Consider the following 20,593-nt stretch of genomic DNA (forward strand, 5'->3'; position numbering starts at 1 on the left):
ACATACTGCTCTTAATACTACAGTACCTGTACTGTGAATACTGCTTGTCGCTACTGCCCAAGCTATGACTGCAGTAATGATAATATTGTTGTTACTACAACTGTTGTTGTTATGCCAGTATTACTCTCACGTTCGTTAACTACCCTGCTGTTGTTAATATTGCCGGCATTGCTATTGTTGCTGTTAAAACAATACTACCTTTGCCACGAACACCGTGATGCTACTGTTTGTTTATATTGCTTTGATAAATGCTGTGCCGGCATTAGCAGAGTTGGGCACAATAGGGGGTACAGCTGGTGCATCAGCCAGTCATCTCAGTCAAGTCAACCCGTGGCACCTGGGTCTGTCCCGTGACCTCCTGTCCAGCGAGCCCTCAACACTTCACGTAGCCTCAAAGTGGACCTAGCCTGGCACAGGCGCTGTGGGGATGTCACACCGTCACTTAGTGGCGAATGTCGGGTCACATTGGTGTGGCTAATAACGCACTAAACGTGTTGTTGTTGGCGCAGTCGTGGGTGTTGCTGCTGCTGCTGTTGCATCGATGTCTTTGTTGTCAAAGACGTCGTCGTCGCTTCTGTCACACTGTTCTCGCTGTGTTTAGTACTGTTGGTGTTGCTGTGTGTATAGATTATTGAGGAGCGGTGGTGTAGCGGTTTACGCTGCGCTACAAACCCGGCGACCCGGGTTCGATTCCCGCTCACGGCCAACACCCAGTGATGATTATCTAAACCGGTCTTGGGCCTCCCCCTAGGTCGACTCAGCCTCAAATGAGTACCTGGTGCGGTGTGTAAACATTGCCACTAAGGAGACAAAGGCGGCCTGGCGTGGTGCTGGCCACCCACCTCTCGTGTGCCGTGCCGGCCTTCATAGGTGCTGCTCGCTAACAGCACTTGCCCCAACACTCCATTAAGGCTATACGGGTGATCTTTGTATATTATAGCCGGCGCTGCTGTAAATGACTATTCTCATTCATACGATCGTTAATGCTGCTGATGTTATTACTGCAGCTGTAGCCGTCACTACTATGCGTGTTGTTGTTATTGTTTCCGTTATTGATGCTGCTGCTGTTGTTATACCCTGAATGTTTCTGCTCTCACTTTTGAGATCGTGTGTAGAGCGATGTTGATGTTGCTGCTAATGTTGTTAAGGTTGCTCTTACTGTGTACGTTGTGTTGACGCTCTTGATTGTGCTTTCACTGATGTTGCAGTTGTTGTTGCTGCTGTTGAAAATATAGTTGCTGCTGTAGTAGATGTTGCTGTAGTAGATGTTGCTGTAGATGTTGCTGTTGCTGTAGTAGATGTTGCTGTAGATGTTGCTGCTGCTGTAGTAGATGTTGCTGTAGTAGATGTTGCTGCTGTAGTAGTAGTTGCTGTAGTAGATGCTGTAGTAGTAGTTGCTGTAGTAGATGTTGCTGCTATAGTAGTATTTGCTGTAGTAGATGTTGCTGTATATGTTGCTGCTGTATATGTTGCTGTTGTAGATGTTGCTGCTATAGTAGTAGTCGTTGTAGTAGTAGTTGCTGTAGTAGTAGTCGCTGTAGTAATAGTCGCTGTAGTAGTGTCGCTGTAGTAGTAGTCGCTGTAGTAATAGTCGCTGTAGTAATAGTCGCTTTTGTAGTAGTCGCTGTAGTAGTAGTAGTTGTTGCTGTAGTAGTAGTTGCTGTAGTAGTAGTTGCTGTAGTAGTAATAGTCGCTGTAGTAGTAGTTGCTGTAGTAGTAATAGTCGCTGTAGTAGTGTCGCTGTAGTAGTAGTCGCTGTAGTAATCGTCGCTTTTGTAGTAGTCGCTGTAGTAGTAGTAGTTGCTGTTGTAGTAGTTGCTGTAGTAGTAGTTGCTGTAGTAGTAGTCGCTGTAGTTGTAGTAGTTGCTGTTGTAGTAGTAGATGCAGTAGTAGTTGCTGTAGTAGTAGTCGCTGTAGTAGTACTAGTTACTGTAGTAGTAGTTGCTGTAGTAGTAGTCGCTGTAGTAGTAGTAGTTGCTGTTGTAGTAGTTGCTGTAGTAGTAGTTGCTGTAGTAGTAGTCGCTGTAGTAGTAGTCGCTGTAGTAGTAGTAGTAGTCGCTGTAGTAGTAGTTGCTGTAGTAATAGTTGCTGTAGTAGTAGTCGCTGTAGTAATAGTTGCTGTAGTAGTTGCTGTTGCAGTAGTTGCTGTAGTAGTTGCTGTTGTAGTAGTTGCTGTAGTTGTAGTAGTTGCTGTAGTAGTAGTTGCTGTAGTAGTAGTCGCTGTAGTAGTAATAGTTGCTGTAGTAGTTGCTGTAGTAGTAGTCGCTGTAGTAGTAGTCGCTGTTGTAGATGTTGCTGCTGTAGTAGATGTTGCTGTAGTAGTTGCTGTAGTAGTAGTTGCTGTAGTAGATGTTGCTGTAGTAGTAGTCGCTGTAGTAGTAGTCGCTGTAGTAGTAGTCGCTGTAGTAGTAGTCGCTGTAGTAGTATTCGCTGTTGTAGATGTTGCTGTTGTAGATGTTGCTGTTGTAGATGTTGCTGTTGTAGATGTTGCTGTTGTAGATGTTGCTGTTGTAGATGTTGCTGTTGTAGATGTTGCTGTTGTAGATGTTGCTGTAGTAGATGTTGCTGTTGTAGATGTTGCTGTAGTAGATGTTGCTGTAGTAGATGTTGCTGTTGTAGATGTTGCTGTAGTAGATGTTGCTGTAGTAGATGTTGCTGTAGTAGATGTTGCTGTTGTAGATGTTGCTGTTGTAGATGTTGCTGTAGCAGATGTCGCTGTAGTAGTAGTCGCTGTAGTAGTAGTCGCTGTAGTAGATGTTGCTGTAGTAGATGTTGCTGTAGTAGATGTTGCTGTAGTAGATGTTGCTGTAGTAGATGTTGCTGTTATAGATGTCGCTGTAGTCGAGTGACTGTTGCTGCGGTTTCCGCCGCGTCTCCGGTGCCGCTGGTCTCCATGGAAACCAAACACCAACTTCCTGGATGACGCCACGTGACACGCGACCACGTGGGGCTCCCACCTGTCTGTTGTCACCTGCACTTGGGGGATGCCACCTGTCCCGGGTCGACCCGGGACAGGTGGCATCCCCAAGTGCAGGTGACAGGTGACATCCCCAAGAACAGATGACAGGGGGCATCCCCAAGTACAGATGACAGGTGACATCCCCAAGTACAGATGACAGGTGACATCCCCAAGTACAGATGACAGGTGACATCCCCAAGTACAGATGACAGGTGACATCCCCAAGTACAGATGACAGGTGACATCCCCAAGTACAGATGACAGGGGGCATCCCCAAGTACAGATGACAGGTGACATCCCCAAGTACAGATGACAGGTGACATCCCCAAGTACAGATGACAGGTGACATCCCCAAGTACAGATGACAGGGGGTATCCCCAAGTACAGATGACAGGGGGCATCCCCAAGTACAGATGACAGGTGACATCCCCAAGTACAGATGACAGGTGACATCCCCAAGTACAGATGACAGGTGACATCCCCAAGTACAAATGACAGGTGACATCCCCAAGTACAGATGACAGGTGACATCCCCAAGTACAGATGACAGGTGACATCCCCAAGTACAGATGACAGGTGACATCCCCAAGTACAGATGACAGGGGGCATCCCCAAGTACAGATGACAGGTGACATCCCCAAGTACAGATGACAGGTGACATCCCCAAGTACAGATGACAGGTGACATCCCCAAGTACAGATGACAGGGGGCATCCCCAAGTACAAATGACAGGTGACATCCCCAAGTACAGATGACAGGGGGCATCCCCAAGTACAGATGACAGGGGGTATCCCCAAGTACAGGTGACAGGTGACATCCCCAAGTACAGATGACAGGTGACATCCCCAAGTACAGATGACAGGGGGCATCCCCAAGTACAAATGACAGGTGACATCCCCAAGTACAGATGACAGGGGGTATCCCCAAGTACAGATGACAGGTGACATCCCCAAGTACAGATGACAGGTGACATCCCCAAGAACAGATGACAGGGGGTATCCCCAAGTACAGGTGACAGGTGACATCCCCAAGTACAGATGACAGGTGACATCCCCAAGTACAGATGACAGGGGGCATCCCCAAGTACAAATGACAGGTGACATCCCCAAGTACAGATGACAGGGGGTATCCCCAAGTACAGATGACAGGTGACATCCCCAAGTACAGATGACAGGTGACATCCCCAAGAACAGATGACAGGGGGCATCCCCAAGTACAGATGACAGGGGGCATCCCCAAGTACAGGTGACAGGTGACATCCCCAAGTACAGATGACAGGTGACATCCCCAAGAACAGATGACAGGGGGCATCCCCAAGTACAGATGACAGGGGGCATCCCCAAGTACAGATGACAGGTGCTGACAGGAATTAATTCGTATCTGAGGTCTCGTACCGGTATTGCCGTGTTGAACTTTACAACATAAAAAGTCCACAATGTTGTCAATAGACCAAGGCTGACTTGAGACATACAGCCCGGTTTACTCTGCAGTGGAAATCACCGGTACCAGGATAACATCAGATACAAGACTGCAATGACTTATCAAATCAGGAAAATCAGTGACTATAAATGCATTTTATTGCAATGGTAATTTGGGTCCAGGTATATATTGCGAGGTGGACTGTGCCTTTGGGGCCGTCCATAAATGACGTCACGCACCTGGGGGGGGGGGTCAGACATTTGTGACGATGTGTGACGATGTGTGACGAGGGGGGGGGGGGTTGAGAAATGTGACGTCACATCAAAATGCGTAACTTTAAATAAATATAGACAACACGTTCTACTTAATTAAACAGACTTTTTAATACACTTTTCTCCTACAACATCAGAGTGCAGCGCCACATTAAATACGCACTACAATGACAATAGTTTAAAGCGATTTGAAGCATGTTTTATATTTTTTGGGGGGGGGGGCAGAGCTTTGTGACGTCATATGTGCGGGGGGGGTCTGACTTTTTGTGACGCCGTGTGACGACGGGGGGGGGGGGTCAAAGATCGACCAAAATCGCGTGACGTCATTTATGGACGGCCCCTTTTCCCTGCGGGGTCGCCAGTACCGATCAACTGCAAAACAACCAGACTCATTTAACTGGGAATACACGATGATGGCCTTCACCAACCCGCACTGACCAGCGTGGTGAAGTATGGTCAAATAACCCACCACGACCCGAGCTGTGTTGGGAGGCCCTCAACCAGCAGCAGATATACAAAGCGCTGAAATCTAATAAATTAAACAAATAAAGCAAAGCCTTAAACCCGTGTTGGCACAGCCGAATACAATTTGACACAGGCGAATCTAACCTGGTACACGTGCATGATACAGTTTGTACCTATTCTGGTACACGTGATCCCATCCTTACAAATGCTAATAACACAAGCGTACCTATCCTGATACAGCTAAATCCTACAGGTGTACCTAACATGGTTCAGGTACACCTGTGAAGGTATGTGTATCATCTGTACTGTATCTAAATGATAGAAACATTCGTTGTGTCTTGTGTATTCCTGTAGCTAGGATAGATGTGCTTTATAGATTAGCCAGCGGTTTTTTTCACGCATTTGTGTGAATTGCATCACCAGTTCATAGGGTTATGCAAACACCGTTAAGACGCTTCATAAACAGCAGAGCCTAACAGCATGGCCTGGCAGCAGCCGCGCAGTCCATAACAGAACTCTGGGTGGCACACAGCGTTGGCTTAAATACCAGCCGGGCTGTAGTTGGCTTGCTGCACCTGGCTGCCTGGAATCCAGCACTGTGTGGAGACAACAGCGAGGGTTGGTGGATTACACACAGATGTTGCGAAACTCCCTTACCGTGGGCGTGGAGAAAGCCAGACCCCTGGCTCTCCAGGAGAAGGCGGTCCAGCAAAATGTGGACTCGGCATTTCATCCCACCTGTGTGGGGATAGAGCGTTGCCCCCTCGCACACGTGGGGTTTCGCCGGATGTTCCGGCGAAACCCCACATGTATATATACTCTTGAATTGGGCGACACAACCCTACTAAATAGAGGAACGCAGAGCTTGGGCAATTGTTGGTAACTCCGGCTTCTCACCGCTGCGTGGCTGCTGCTGCTCGTCTGTGACTCCTCATCCTCCTGTCGCCTCCGAGTCGTCCTCTCTCTACAAGAGCGAGCAAATACTCTGCGACGCGACTGGATCTTGCGTTTTGTGTGGAGAGGAAACCTGAGTACTCACACGTACAACGACTTCACATGCAAATGTCCCCATATACGAGGTACACAACCCACTTGCTGTACTGCTACCTGCCGACCAATTTGCCCTCCTGTCTGGAGAAAGAAAGTATACACTCACTCGCTAGTCTACGCGTGATCCACCAACCCTGGATAAGCACGCGTGCCCCCACCACGCCCCGCTAAATAAAGGAACTTGACCACAGTACGTTTATTTGTTTAGGTAGTTGAACTCAATTTTGTCCTTGATTGTGTCGCGTGCGGTGTCGTGTGAAACGAATTGGTCACTCGGATCGCTCGCAGAGAATGGCGCACGGAAGTAGATACCGCAAAACTACTTCTAGCATCCCTTCAAGTAGGGAAGGCGGGGGGGGTAGAACTGTTCCCAACCGCTCTGCCTGATGGTGCTGGTTGTAAATACCAGTAATACCTCGGACTACCCAATAGGTGAATGTCGTGGATTGCTCTCAAACACACCGCTGTGCTGATGCGGTAATAAACCAGCACGTGTGTTCACGTGACAACTTCAATAATTGGCCGTGTCACACATTTTAATGTTATTATTGCTATTGACACGCATTTTACTTACCAGATCTGACGAAGAAAATATATTACGAATCAAGATCCCGAAGTCAGCCAAATGGGGTTGTGGAACAAAATGTGAAGCGACGAGACAATTATTTTTTGTCACGTGTGCTACGATCGTGGTGACCGAGCCGAGACCACCATCGACATTGCCCGGATTCAAACCCAGGCTCTCTGCGCGGAGCTTTGCTCGGCGCTTTGACCTTTGAGCCACCCCACCCGGCCATCTCCTAGATAATTGATATGGTTATATATGTTATGATTTTGGCGTGCTCTGTAAGCACCACGTAACCCTATATTGTAGCTTATGCAGATTCAATTAAAGCGCTTCTGCCTCCAACTGTCGAGGCACCCGGGCAGCACGCGCGTGCGCGCAGTAGGGCCTCGTATGCCCGTGAACATCACAGATTCAACGCGAAGTCCCCGCTATTAAAGCTGGACAGCGAAGTGCCTCTCTTCCTTAAACCCCCCTCGACCTTTCGGACCGTTGGAGCACGTGGCCGTTTCCGTCGCCGATATCTCCTTTGCAGTGGCCTCTCCACCGTTTCTCTGCCCGTCGCTGCGCACGTGCGTCTTGCACTGAGATAGCTTCCCATCGGTTCCAGAAGAGGGGGTATCCACACTTTACCCCACTGCAAGCCAACTGCCGTTCGCATACTTACCGTGGTGGTGTAAAGCCCATTTCTATTATTGGTTCTTTCGATAAAGTCACGTAGATAGAAGAAAACTAATTTAAAATAAAATAAAAGCAAAAAAAAACCCACGACGTTTCGATCGCAACACAAGCGGTCTTCATCATCTTCATCAGGCGGATGAAGACCGCTTCATCAGGCGGATGAAGATCGCTTCATCAGGCGGATGAAGATCGCTTCATCAGGCGGATGAAGATCGCTTCATCAGGCGGATGAAGATCGCTTCATCAGGCGGATGAAGACCGCTTGTGTTGCGATCGAAACGTCGTGGGGTTTTTTTGCTTTTATTTTTATTTTATTTATTAAATGTTCTATCTACGTGACTTTACCGAAAGAACCAAGAATATGAATTTCTGCAGTCACAAAAGTTTGAAGTCAAAATTTAAAGCCCATTTGTTTATAAAAAGCGCAAGTCCAATGTTCGATAAACATCCATTACACCACGGCAGGATTCCTGAAAATTGCAATATTCATCGTTAATTTGTTTTGTATTCTAGTTCAATGTGAAAATACGTAACGGGAGGAGATGTATATTTACTCCAATTGTATTGCCTCGCGCGAATGGGGAGCGGTAGTGTAGCGGTTCGTGCGATTCGCTACGGACCCGGCCACGAGTTCGATTCCTGCTCACGGTCAACACCAGTAACGAATATCTGAACTTCAAACGGGTACCTGCTGTGGTGTATAAACTATCTCCAAAGGCTGCCCGGTGCTGACCGTGCCGTGTCGGCATTGATAGGTGCTCGCTCACAGCACTTTGCCCCCAAAGTCTGTCGAGGCTATACGGGGGATCTTTGGTGTGGCTTGCACCTCGTAACGCCACCCGTCACCACGCCGTGGCCCAGGGTAGGGTTGAGTGTTGTCGGTGGGTGTGTGATGGTATTTGTTTGCAGAGGGGATGGGGGCTGGGATGGTTTGACCAATGGGTGCGTGTGGGGGTTTATATGAAAGACAAACAACATGCACACACATGTCAAGTGACGCATGGCCGCACTTTGCTGTGTGAATCGAGGCAAGGGATAGCAATAGCGATAGTTCTGCAATGGGGAGGTGTTGTCAGTGGCTTACAGACTATGGATCACATAGTAGACCACAAGTACACCTGTGAGTGATGCTGTCACAGGGTACAAGGTGTTAGCGATGTCATTCCCGGATCCTATTTGATATGTGAAGTTTGGTGAAGGAATGCTAAACAAGAAATAAAAAAACGTGCATACGCATGGATTCTGAACACATTATTTTTCCAAACTTGCGTTAGTGTGGCACGGCCCTAGGCCACGATCCATCCTCAACTGGAACGCAAAAAGAAAACACGTGCTCTGGGCATGTCTATGTCATTGAGGGACTGTCCTTTGTTGTCTCGCTGTGGTATGGGACTGCTGTTACTGTTTTGCTGCCTTGCCCCAAGCTTGCATTTGGTGTTAGACGAATCGGCAGGAATGTGCGTGCTTGTGCAATTTCTACTTACATACGTTCTTTGTTTATTCATTTATGTCGAGTGCTTACCTTTTCTCTATTGTGCGCTCGTATCGTCTTTTGTGCGTGTTGACGTTGAACGTCTTCCCCGCCGTACGTAAAACCGACCGTGCTAAACGGAGATTAATATAACTCGCTGACCCGCCCTTACTGGACGTCTGTGAAAAAGAGCTTCATCGCTCATCGGATTTCTCTTCCAGGATGAAACCAAAAAAACATTCGGATCCGATTACGGCGCCCGTTGTCCGTGACTGCGACGTCACTCCCGTAGGTTCGCTTGCATTGAGTGTACGTTGAACTTCTTTCGCACCGTACGTAGCCAACCGTGCCGATCGGAGGTGCAATGACAATGCAGTGTCGTCACCGGGGTTGTTATGTTGGTGCGCGATCGTGAATGTAAAATTATTAACAATAAGAATTTTAGTTTTTTTTAATGCACACTTCGCGAAAAAAGATTCACACTCGCATGAGCAGGCGAGGCACACGGTCTCCCGCATGGTGGGGTGACTCGTCGGGACGGGCTCCGTGGGAATGTTTGGGTTGCATCTGTACCGGGACGAATGAATTCGCAGTCTCGGCAATGCACGCGTCTGCCGCGCCCGCGTCTCTCGGCGAGAATATTAAAAATCCGCGGCAGCATCTCCCCGACCCCTTTCATTGAACCCGGGAGTCAACGTGTAATTTACATTAGGCCGCTGCGTAAGGGCAGGAGAGGCAAGGTGACAACAGGGAGACGCAGGGAGACACGGGTAGGGGAGACAGGGGGACACGGGTAGGACAGACAGGGGGACACGGGTATGACAGACAGGGAGACACAGGGGGACACGGGTTGGGGAGACAGGGAGACACAGGGGGACACGGGTAGGGCAGACAGGGAGACACAGGAGGACACGGGTAGGACAGACAGGGGGACACAGGGGGACACGGGTAGGACAGACAGGGGGACATAGGGGGACACGGGACACGGGTAGGACAGACAGGGGGACACAGGGGGACACGGGTAGGACAGACAGGGAGACAGGAGGACACGAGTAGGGCAGACAGGGAGACACAGGGGGACACGGGTAGAGCAGACAGGGAGACACAGAGGGACACGGGTAGGGCAAACAGGGGGACACAGGGGACACGGGTAGGGCAGACAGGGAGACACAGGGGGACACGGGTAGGGCAGACAGGGGGTCACGGGTAGGACAGACAGGGGGACACAGGGGGACACGGGTAGGGCAGACAGGGGGACACAGGGGACGTGAGGAGAGACAGAAAGAGACACAGAGGTACACATAGACGCCGAGACACACACAGAGGGAGATAGAGGGACACAGAGATACGGGGACACACGGAGACGCAGCACACAACAGCCATGGAGAGGGCCACACAAACACAGAGGAACGCAGCAAGAGCGACGCAGACACGCATAGACACACACAGACGCATCTTGAGAGAACGACACAGGCACAATCGCACGCATAGAGAGACACATAGCCGCTGAGACGCACGCAGAGACACCCAGACACAAAGGTGGAGGAGGCTCGAGTCGACATCACGGAGAGGTGCGGAAAGGGACAGAGAGAGGGGCAGTGCGCTCTCCCCCTCACTCCCTCCCTCTCTCGCTCTCTCCCTCCCTCTCTCTCTCCCCTCGCTGCTGCTGCTGCCGCATTTCACTCAAGAGCTGAGCCGGGGAAAGAGTCACCCGGGGATCCCATCGGAGACGCCGACGATGGTGGCGTGAAGAGTGTCGCCACACGTGTACGTGGTCAATCGCTCGCCAAGCTGGTCACCCACCCCGGTCAATTCGACGCAGCGCAGGTCACCCCGCTCACCCAGTCGCGCGTGAACCACACCGGCCGCATTACGCACCGAGTCAGCTGAGTCAATTAGTCGCCTGAGCCGTCCGGTCAAATACATGTGACCGGCCGGTCACGTAACAAGCTAGTCGCCCAGTCACGCGGTCACGGAGGAGACATCCTCGTCACCGGATCACCTCGTCACCAAGTCACGCAACCAGGCAGTCACCCAGCCAGTCTCACCTACAACCACCCCCGGTCGACCAAACGCGCACGTTCACGCGCAGTCAGTGAAGTCACGGGGATATCAACCCACCCGGTCATCCCAGCAGCCGGTCACCCGGGTCACACTCGGTCACCCAAGCGGCCACGCGGTTTAGGCGGGGCATTCTCCACCCCAGTGAGGACGGCCACTGAATAATAACCAACGCGCAAGGGCGAGAGAGAGAGAGAGAGGAGGCGCGGAGAGGAGGTGCGGAGAGCCATCCAAACCCGGGAGACGCGGCACCATGGCAGCCACCGTGGCCACCCTTCTGCTCCTCGCGCAACTCGCAGCGGTAAGCGGCCCGTGCCCCCGCTGTGCCCCCAACCCGTGCCCTCTTGCCCTACACCTTGCCCGCCCCCCCCTCCCCACCCTCTCCAGAGGGCAATGTGATGGATATGAACTCGCGGTTGTGGCGAGAGAGAGAGAGAGAGATGGAGAGATATCCACCCCATCACCGCGGAGCGCAAATGCACGGCGATGGTAATGAATTGACGCGAGTCACGCGTCTCAGTAATTGATGTCATAATTAATTTCTTGGGCGCTGAGGGCGCCAGTGGAGAGCAGGGGGAATGGGCTGCGGTTGGAGAGGAGGGGCTGGGTGGTGGCAGCATTAGATGCGACGGAGCTGGAATGGTGACGATGGTGATGATTGTTCGAGGCGCAAGGATAGAGTGGGAGCAGGAGGAGAAATGGAAGCGGCCGCTTAGGAATCCGCGCACGTGCGCGTCTTGAGCAACGCTGGTGGGGGTGGGGGGGGGGTACACGGAGGTGGTGGCACGGGAGAAATGGGGGTAAGGGTTGAGTGGTCGGCGGTGGAAGGGATGGTTGTCACGGAGGGATGTAGCGAAGGCATGAATGGGTCGAGTGGTTACACACGTCACTGGGTGATGCAGATTGAACACGTAGAGATGTCGCAGCGGGATGGAGATTGAGCGGTTGCAGGGAGATGTTGCAGCGGTTGCGGAAGGGTTGGCAGTCACGGGAGGATGTCACAAGTTGGATCGGGATAGATGCATGGCCGTGTGACGAGGAGACACGAGGGGTTTGTGGTTACAGGGTAATGTTGCGCGTGATTGCGTGGAGGTGCCGTCACGACGACTGATTGCGTGGTTACGGGGAGAATGTCACGAATGGACGGGGCTGGTAAGGGTGAGTGTTTACAGGGAGTAGTGACAAGCGGATGTGGTTAGACACGTGGATATGTCACGGCGAGATTGGTAGCCATGGCAGGGCTGCTGGCTGCAATGCGATGTCACGGTGGGATGGCGTTGACGATGTGGATATACAACGGGTAAAATAGGAGTGGGAGATCACGGAGAGATGTTTCTGTGACTACCAGAGCAGAGATTTATTGAGACGTCACAGGAAATGGCGAGGAATATTTTTTTTTTATAGCTCGCGGCTGTCTCTCATTCTCGACTCCGAGTTGACCTCTGAGGTCGATTATGGTTATCTACATCGCCACGATCATTTTATCAACATCATCATGGTCCGTGTTGTCATTAACTAATATAATGAGCCAAGAATGTCAGTGTGTAACGCACGTGACGTCACTCCACGTGCCCCCCCCCCCCCCCTCATTATTATTCATGTCCGCCTGCTTTTTTTGTTTAATAACGCAGAAGAAGGTCGAGCGGCTATGACACATTTTTAACGCAAATTCCCTTTCGATTTCACGTATCTTTATAGAAAGTTAAGGCAATTAATAATTATACGCCGCTTCGCAGTGCATTTCGTGCCTTTTTTTTCCCTTCGCCACCTCAAACAAAAGACACGTACGTGTACCTGACGCTTCCTAATTGTGCTACGCATTAAACACGTCTCTGCTACTTTGCAGACATTAGATCGAATTCCAATTGTTTTCAACCCCAGCGAGCGAAAGCGGATGATAACGAAGCATCAGAGCAGTTAATTTCAAGTAATTGAAGGTCCACTAAACACGGTGCTACTGTCACATTACGTCAGGTGCTTTCCGGCATAGTTGCGTGCAACAACCACTGCCATTAATGCAGTGCTACAGTGAAATGCAGTGAAGTGTTCGATGACATTATTTGTTTTCAATATTTCCCTGCCATTACATTCACACGAGATTGTAACAATTGTACTCTGATCATTTCCCCCCCCCTCCCCCCCCCGTAACTCTGATACTTATGTTTGGTCTTCGCTATTTGCTAAGTTACTTCGGACAGTATCGCCACTCAACTTAACAGCTTCAGGTGATTTGAAAACAGTGCTAAAGTTAAGTCCAGTAACGGGTTTTTTTCTCCAATTTCTCAACCAAAGAGATTGTTCGCCTTCGACTATTGTGGAAGATACCGAAGAGTCCCTGGTCAAAAAAAAATCACCAATTTTAATGCTTCTTTTGCCTCAATGTTAGCGAAATTTGGCCCCTCTGCAGATCACGCGAAATTTGGCCCCTCTGCAGATCACGCGAAATTTGGCCCCTCTGCAGATCACGCGAAATTTGGCCCCTTTGCAGATCACGCGAAATTTGGCCCCTCTGCAGATCACGCGAAATTTGGCCCCTCTGCAGATCACGCTGGCCCTATACAGTGTCTGAAAAGCGCGAGGGAAGCTTATTCGCAGTGTTCCAGCTGCTGGAGCACGTTGAGTGTCGTAATATCTCAATACGTCAGCCCAGGGTTGCCAAACATCATGGAGGACGGAGATACCGCAGATCAGAAACGCCGTTTGCAGGGAGAAAGACATCAGAGATTGAGAGCTCGCCAGAGCCAAGCAACGTTGGACAAAATGCTTCGGCAGAATGCTAATAGCCCTTTATTTAATTTAATAAGTCAAGAAACATTTATTTACGTTGCAGCATTTCCGAACAGATTTTACAATCACACAAGAAAACGCAAATGTACATCTTTAATATTACAGCTTCAGCCATAGGACGGGCAAACAAGCTAGTCATATAGACTCATCAACATCATCATGATCAACATATCATAATATAATTATCAACATTATAATCAACATCACCTTGATCATAATACAATTATTATCGTCATCATCATCATCAAATTAACAAACACCATGATCATCACATATTATCACCATCATCCGTGCATCACCATTATCATATATGCTTATCTGCATCACAATTTTCTCTGTTTCATTCACGTGTCTCCACCGTCTCGTCTCTTTGTCCACTCTCTGTGTCTCACTGCGTCTCCTCGTGTCTCCTCCCCCCGTTCGTCAACGTGGAGCCTCGTTGTTGTCTTCTCTGTCCGCTTGTGTCTCCTCCCTGTGTCTCACGTCTCCCTTGCATCTCCTCCGAGTATTTTCTCTCCGAGTGGCAATGGCCGCGTTCTTTTATAAGATGGAAACAGCACACGCACGCAAATACAAAAAAAATCCCCCATGTAGTCTCTTGGGGCAGGTGCTGTTAGCGAGCAACTATTAAGCCGAGATCGTTGTACGGCAATATATTGTAGCCAGCACCACGCATGGCCGCCTTTGTCTCCCCAGTGCTGTTGTTCACACATCAGATCGTGTTCATTGTAACGCTGAGTTGCCCGAGGGGAAAGACCCGGGACTAGTTTAACACACCGTTTGCCACTGATGTTAGCCGTGCTCGCGCACACGCATCTACTTAGGGGTGCCTCGCTACATCCCTAACGTGGCATCTTCAAAATGCCTATATGATTGCATAGAGTATTACGTTATTCAATGGAGTCAATCTCTATTCACTGCCACGTTAATGCACCAGCGCACTCCGCATGCACACCATCAACGTCCAATGGCGATGGATACACCTGCGTTCCAGATTAGTGACGTCGGCAGGATAATGATGATGCTGCTGGTGGTGGTGGTGACGATGACGTTCACCACTCAGGCTTCCCATGTGTTGTCGGTGCGGTGGTGCAAGATGTCGCTATAAAGAGGTGGCAGCGTTGAGTGTCATCCCCTCGAATCGTGGGGAGGGCAGGGGAGGGGGGGTTGTTCTCCGGGTTCTCAAGCTATCTCCAACGTGAAGGCAAACAAAACGATCGTTAATGGGATTGATCAAACATCCACATTCAGGAACCGAGTGGAAAAATGCCTCGCTCAATGCGATTTTCCTGGAAAAATAATGACGCTGGATGAAGGAATCTCAAGACGTAAACATATTCACTAATTAAATCAAAATAAACACACCTGATACAACGCAGTAGTGGTTTAAACGCTACACTCGTCAGTAACAAATACAGTATATATTCTGCCCTTAAGTAATCTAAGTGGAATGGTTATCCCAATCCTTATAATTACGTATACTAATTATAATAATAATGGAGTTCTGGTTTCTTACTAAGAGGGTCACAGAGGTAATGTTTTTTCTTATGTGGCTGACTTTTTAAAGTAAGGTGCAGCTCATAAAACGGAGCTCGACAGCTCGGCTGCACGTCTCGAATGAAGAAGATGCAACCCCTCCCTACTTGGGGACACAAAACGATGACTGCGGTAGTTGTATTCGTGCTCTAAGATGGCTTAAACAGCCTGGTCACCACGGTCACCGTCCTACTGAACGCTTCACACACTTCAGCTGTGAACAGTGGCAGGAGCAGCTGCACTCTATGGCTCAATGTGCTAAAGTGGGGTATATCTATCGGGACTCAATCAAGGGCAACAGAACCAAATATGGCCACGTGAGATAAGAAATCACTGGAGCTTTTATATATGCCAAACACAAATGGGCAAACATGTTTCGACATTATTTATGAGGTTTCGTAATAACGCACAAGTGAAACCACTCATTTATTTTCTGAAATTGACCCAAACACCCGAATCGCTCTTCATGAATATATACGCACGCGTCATTGGTGATGCGTGATGCTCCTGCTGCGTTGGCATTCGTGCACAAGCACCATTTGTACAGAACAAAAATGTCATCATATTCATCAATAAGACTGCGGCCTTAAAGATAAATATATAATTGTTGTTTCAGATAATGGACCTTCTTCATAACAAGTTGCGATGAAGAAGCTTCACGTGCTATAAAGAAGACGGGACATTTGCCAAAACGTCACCTATCCTATATATATGAATATATATGAATATATATTTTTAAGGCTGCAGTTTTATTGACGAGTGTTTACTCTAAAACATAAATGAACATTTTAGTCCTCTTAATTATCAAACAAATTATTGGATGCTGCTGCACAGTGGCACACGAGCACAATCATCAACAAGTCAACACACTCGTCAATAAACACATTGCGTGGCCTTAAAATGAAATATAATCGGTGACGTTTCAGGCAATTGCCCTTAAGGGCTTAATTATGAGCTTTCGCATAATTTTCGCGCCGTTTCTATGGCAACCGATTTTTTTGTACGTAAATACTACTGTATTCAGGTGAAATAAAATGACAATATAGAGGAAGAGTATGTCTTGGGAAAAAAGTAATCTACGCAATAGGACTAAATCTCGGGGGGGGGGTGGGGGTGGTCAGAATTTCAAACATCACCATACACGGCACACACTTGTAATCCAGTGCTGTGGAGGCAGCGGCGAGGGTTGGTGTATCACACACAGATGGTGTGAAACCCGCTTCCCGCGGGCGTCCAGCAGGCACCTTGCCCTCCTCTCACCAGACGGTGACGCAGTGAATGTGGACTCCATCTGTTCCGTCTCCATGGGATACTGTGTTTCCACCTCACACGTGTGAGTTTCCTCCAAGTGCTCCAGTTTCCTCTCGCGCGTATAACCATTGGCCAATATCACATACTTGTCAACCCTTTATTAGTGCCCACCTTATTACAGAACAAATCAGACCTTATTGGTCACCCCGTGCCCCTTATAAATCTCAACGTTCGTCCTACAAAGTCACCATCACAAGGGAGAAACACAAACAAATAAACAATCACCATTAGTACACTCACCACTACACTCACCACTACAAACCTGTCAACTCCTCATCAATGCCCTACCTTATTATAGATCAACTAGCTCGTTTGCCCGTCCTAGGACGGAAGCAGTAATATTTACGAAAGAATTTAGCAGAGTAAAGTTGTATCTTGTGTAAATTTAATGGCAGTGAATATTGCACTAAAGTATGTCATCAAACACATCACTGCCGTTTGCTGTAGCACTGTATTAGTGGCAGTGATTCTTGCACAAAACTATGTCATAAACACCTCACTTCATGCCACTGTAGCACTATATATAACTGAACTTCAATTTGTTCAAATTCACTGCTCTAATACTTTCTTTTCTTCTGCTTTCAGTCGCTGGGGTTGAAATAAATTGGAATTCGATACAATATCTGGAAAATCACCGAGAAATGTCTATCTTACCATAATGTAGAAGCATAAATTAGACTTACCTTTTGTCTCAAGTGCTGAAGAAATAAATAAAGACACCAAATCCACTTTGTTGATGCGTATAATTATTTATTAGATTCACTTTCAATAAAGAAACGTCAAACTTAAAGCGAATTTGCAAAAAAAACGTCTTTCCGCTCGACCTGCGTGAGTGTAAAAATCCACCCACTCATGAATATTAATGACGGGGGGATGCGGCATGTGGAGTGACGTCACGCGCGTTACACACAGACATTCTTGGCTCATTATAGTAGTAATTCAGACCTTATTGGTCACCCCGTGCCCTTATAAATCTCAGCGATCATCCTAAAAAAAGTCCCATCACAAGGGAGAAACACAAACAAATCGAATGTCTTGATGTTGCCCGGATCGAAACGGCCGCACGCCGAATGGACCTGAAATCTCAGTATTCCCTGTACAAGAAGACGGGGTTAAACCGCGATGGGTTGACGGGTAATGGTATCGCCTTTTTGTGTGTGTGTATATATAGTGGACGGCAGAGCTCAGGGGGCGCAATGTGGCAGTGGCTCGCCGGGTAACAGCAGCAACAGCAGCAACAGCAGCTGCTGCTGTTGCTGCTTTCGTGCCCGTCTGTGGTGCCTCCTCCTGACGTCGCCTCCGAGTCGCCTGCCTCTGCGGTCGCATTCCCCACTTGGTGTGAACAACCTTGCAATCAATATTGCAACGTTTTGGAAAGCATAGCCATGGCCGGCAGTAGCTCTGAAGGTCGAATCCTCATTTCATGGCTACAAAGTGGAGCATGTTCCAGCAAAACAAAAACGTGTGATGGTTTGCATCATCGGATGTACCGTTAATGATGTGTACGGTATTCATATTTTGCGGCGTTTCGGTGGTTAGGTTTAATGGCAGGGACACGTGTAAATTTCAAGGCTGGTATTAATGAATAATCACTGCGTCAACTTTCGCTGCACGGGCGCAATATGCAGACGTCGTTGCCGGTAAAATGCAAATATACCCAGAGGGCATTTTAGACGTCCGTTATCTCGCATTGCAGAAAAGCTGTATCTTTAATGCCCTGGGTCTCCCAAGCGGTGGGCGGGAGGCTCCAACGCGCACGAGACCATCACGGGCTTCTTCGTCCCGAGGAAGTTCACGGGAAATCCCCGCCTGTCCCAATTAACAACATTTTTCTCCAATACATTGTCCATTGAATAGCGTCCAATACAAACCGATCGGAGCCCAAAACATCCTCGCGGAGTCGGTGACTCGCGTTTGTATCGGTAGAATCTTCCAGAAGATTGCGTTTTCAACCCCCCTCCTCCCCCCCCCAATTGATTTGTATTTAAAAGGCTACCTGAATACGTGACATCATAGTTACTCAAGGCTGTGGCTTCGACGCGATGACGTCACAGCACGGCTGGAATGTCGACGGGATGACGTCACCGCACAAATTTGCGTGCAGTGCCCGTAGCAATTACATTCCAAAGCCGAGCTGTCACCCCATACGGTTTAGGGGCGATCCATTTAGTACGTACGCATGGAGGGGGGAGGGGAGGTTAAGCAAAATGTGTACGCTTGCGTATGGGGGGGGGGGGTCTACTGACAATGCGTACGCATAGGAAACTGGGGGGGGGGGGGGGTGAATCCTCGATAGTAATTTGGCCTTCAAATGAGTCATATAGGATTCGGGAGGGGGGTGCGTCAGCCGTACGTACGCAGGTGGGGGGGGGGGGGGTGTAAAAAGCCCGCGTGCGTACAGGGAGTGGGGGGGGGGGGTTAAGTTTTGACAGATTTTTGTGTACCTACTCAATGGGTGGCCCCTTCATCCCGTAGTCTTATACGGGTACATTGAGTTTTCAGGTCCATACGGCGTACAGCCGTTTCAATACGGGCAAAAAAAAAACACATGTGTGTTTCTTCCTTGTGATGGGACTTTGTAGGATGAACGTTGAGATTTATAAGGGCACGGCGTGACCAATAAGGTCTGAATTTGTAATAAGGGTAGGCACTGATAAGGGGTTGACAGGTATGCGATAGCCATCCTGCTTGCTACAACGCACACGTGTACATTTTCAGTTTCACTTTCATTTATTTTGGTATAGCCCTGTGAGCCATTCGGCTCTTGAATCGGGTGCAACCGCAACAAACAAAAACACATCAATAAGAAACGTCTTAAAGTGACAACGGGCAACAGAAACAAATCCAGGAAAAAAACAGCAAAGTCTTCCAGAAAAAAGCACCGAATATCAACGCTGTGTGCAAAAATCCCAGTGGGATGCAAGTCAAACGATAACAACCATAAGACAAGGTATAGGAATAGGTTTTACCCTTTTAACTGGCACAAAAACTGACACCTTTATTCAAGGCATCATGTTTGCAATAACCACAACACAAGCAGTCAAAATGCAAACAAAAAAGACAACTCTGATAATAATATGCACTGTCCTTGAATTTGATTGGTCCACACCCGAGACGGCTTTTCTTAGAGCCTAGTCTCCATTGGTGTTGGACCAGAAGACGCCAAAAGGCGTACAACTAAAAAAAACCATAAGACAATTTAGATTAAAGTTATCAGTCTAACTCTGTACAACAACAAACAAACATGGCTAAACCAAAACGTTTTCAAAATCACCAAAATAAAGCAATAAAAACAACGTAACAGTGATCATAGGAACTGTGATTGAAATTTTACAATAAACGATATACATAACGTGTACATTGCGATGTGAAACACACTCAGGATGCTATTCATGTTATTTTTAGTCTCAACAACAACCGCCATTTGCCACTAAGTGGCGGTGACGTCACCTGGGCGCTTGTGTGCCAAGCTGGGTGCACTTGAAGGCCACGTGAAGTGTCGAAAACGCCCGTCGGCAGGAGGTCACGGGACAGACCCAGATGCCATGGGTCGACTGACTGAGATGACTGTCCGATGCACCACCTGTGCCCCCAACTGTGCCAACCTGCTGTGTTTCTTAGCCGCCCGGCGCTCCGCTCGTTGTTGTGAGCGTCGCTCCTCTGCCCTCCGTTGTTGCTGGAGGGCGACTGCCTCCAACTGCCAATTTTTGTCTCAAAAGCCACAGAGACAAACAATCTGTACCGTAACTGTGATTGACATGATCGTCATCATCACGTGTTCCAATGCAATCGCTGTTGTTATGACGTCACACCGCAATCTATCACAATAAATTTAAGTTCAGTCTCTGGTCAAAATTCAAAATGCTCATCATCACAAGTGTCAATCTCCGATTTGGTCTGGAGGTGCTCGTGCCGTTTACAACATAGTCGTCCATCTAATTGCCTTTTAACTATCCCAAGAACAGCCTGCCGGCTGCACCAACGTTTTGGAACCATCTTGTTTTGCTCCCTGAAGA

At 48.6% G+C, this 20,593-nt stretch overlaps 1 protein-coding gene across 1 annotated transcript in view; it reads left to right on the top strand.

Moving 5' to 3' along the window:
• The first annotated feature begins 10,171 nt into the window (after positions 1 to 10,171).
• Positions 10,172 to 20,593, top strand: part of LOC116948614 (vasoactive intestinal polypeptide receptor-like) — a 54,558-nt gene continuing 44,136 nt past the window's right edge. The window contains exon 1 of the mRNA XM_032965452.2: positions 10,172 to 11,244. Coding sequence (XP_032821343.1) covers positions 11,197 to 11,244 — 48 coding nt within the window. The 5' untranslated portion in view covers positions 10,172 to 11,196. The remainder of the gene's footprint in view (positions 11,245 to 20,593) is intronic.

The sequence above is a fragment of the Petromyzon marinus genome, chromosome 34 (genome assembly GCF_048934315.1).
Source record: "Petromyzon marinus isolate PM22_M1 ecotype Great Lakes invasive population chromosome 34, UKy_Petmar_22M1.pri1.0, whole genome shotgun sequence".
Taxonomy (NCBI): domain Eukaryota; kingdom Metazoa; phylum Chordata; class Hyperoartia; order Petromyzontiformes; family Petromyzontidae; genus Petromyzon; species Petromyzon marinus.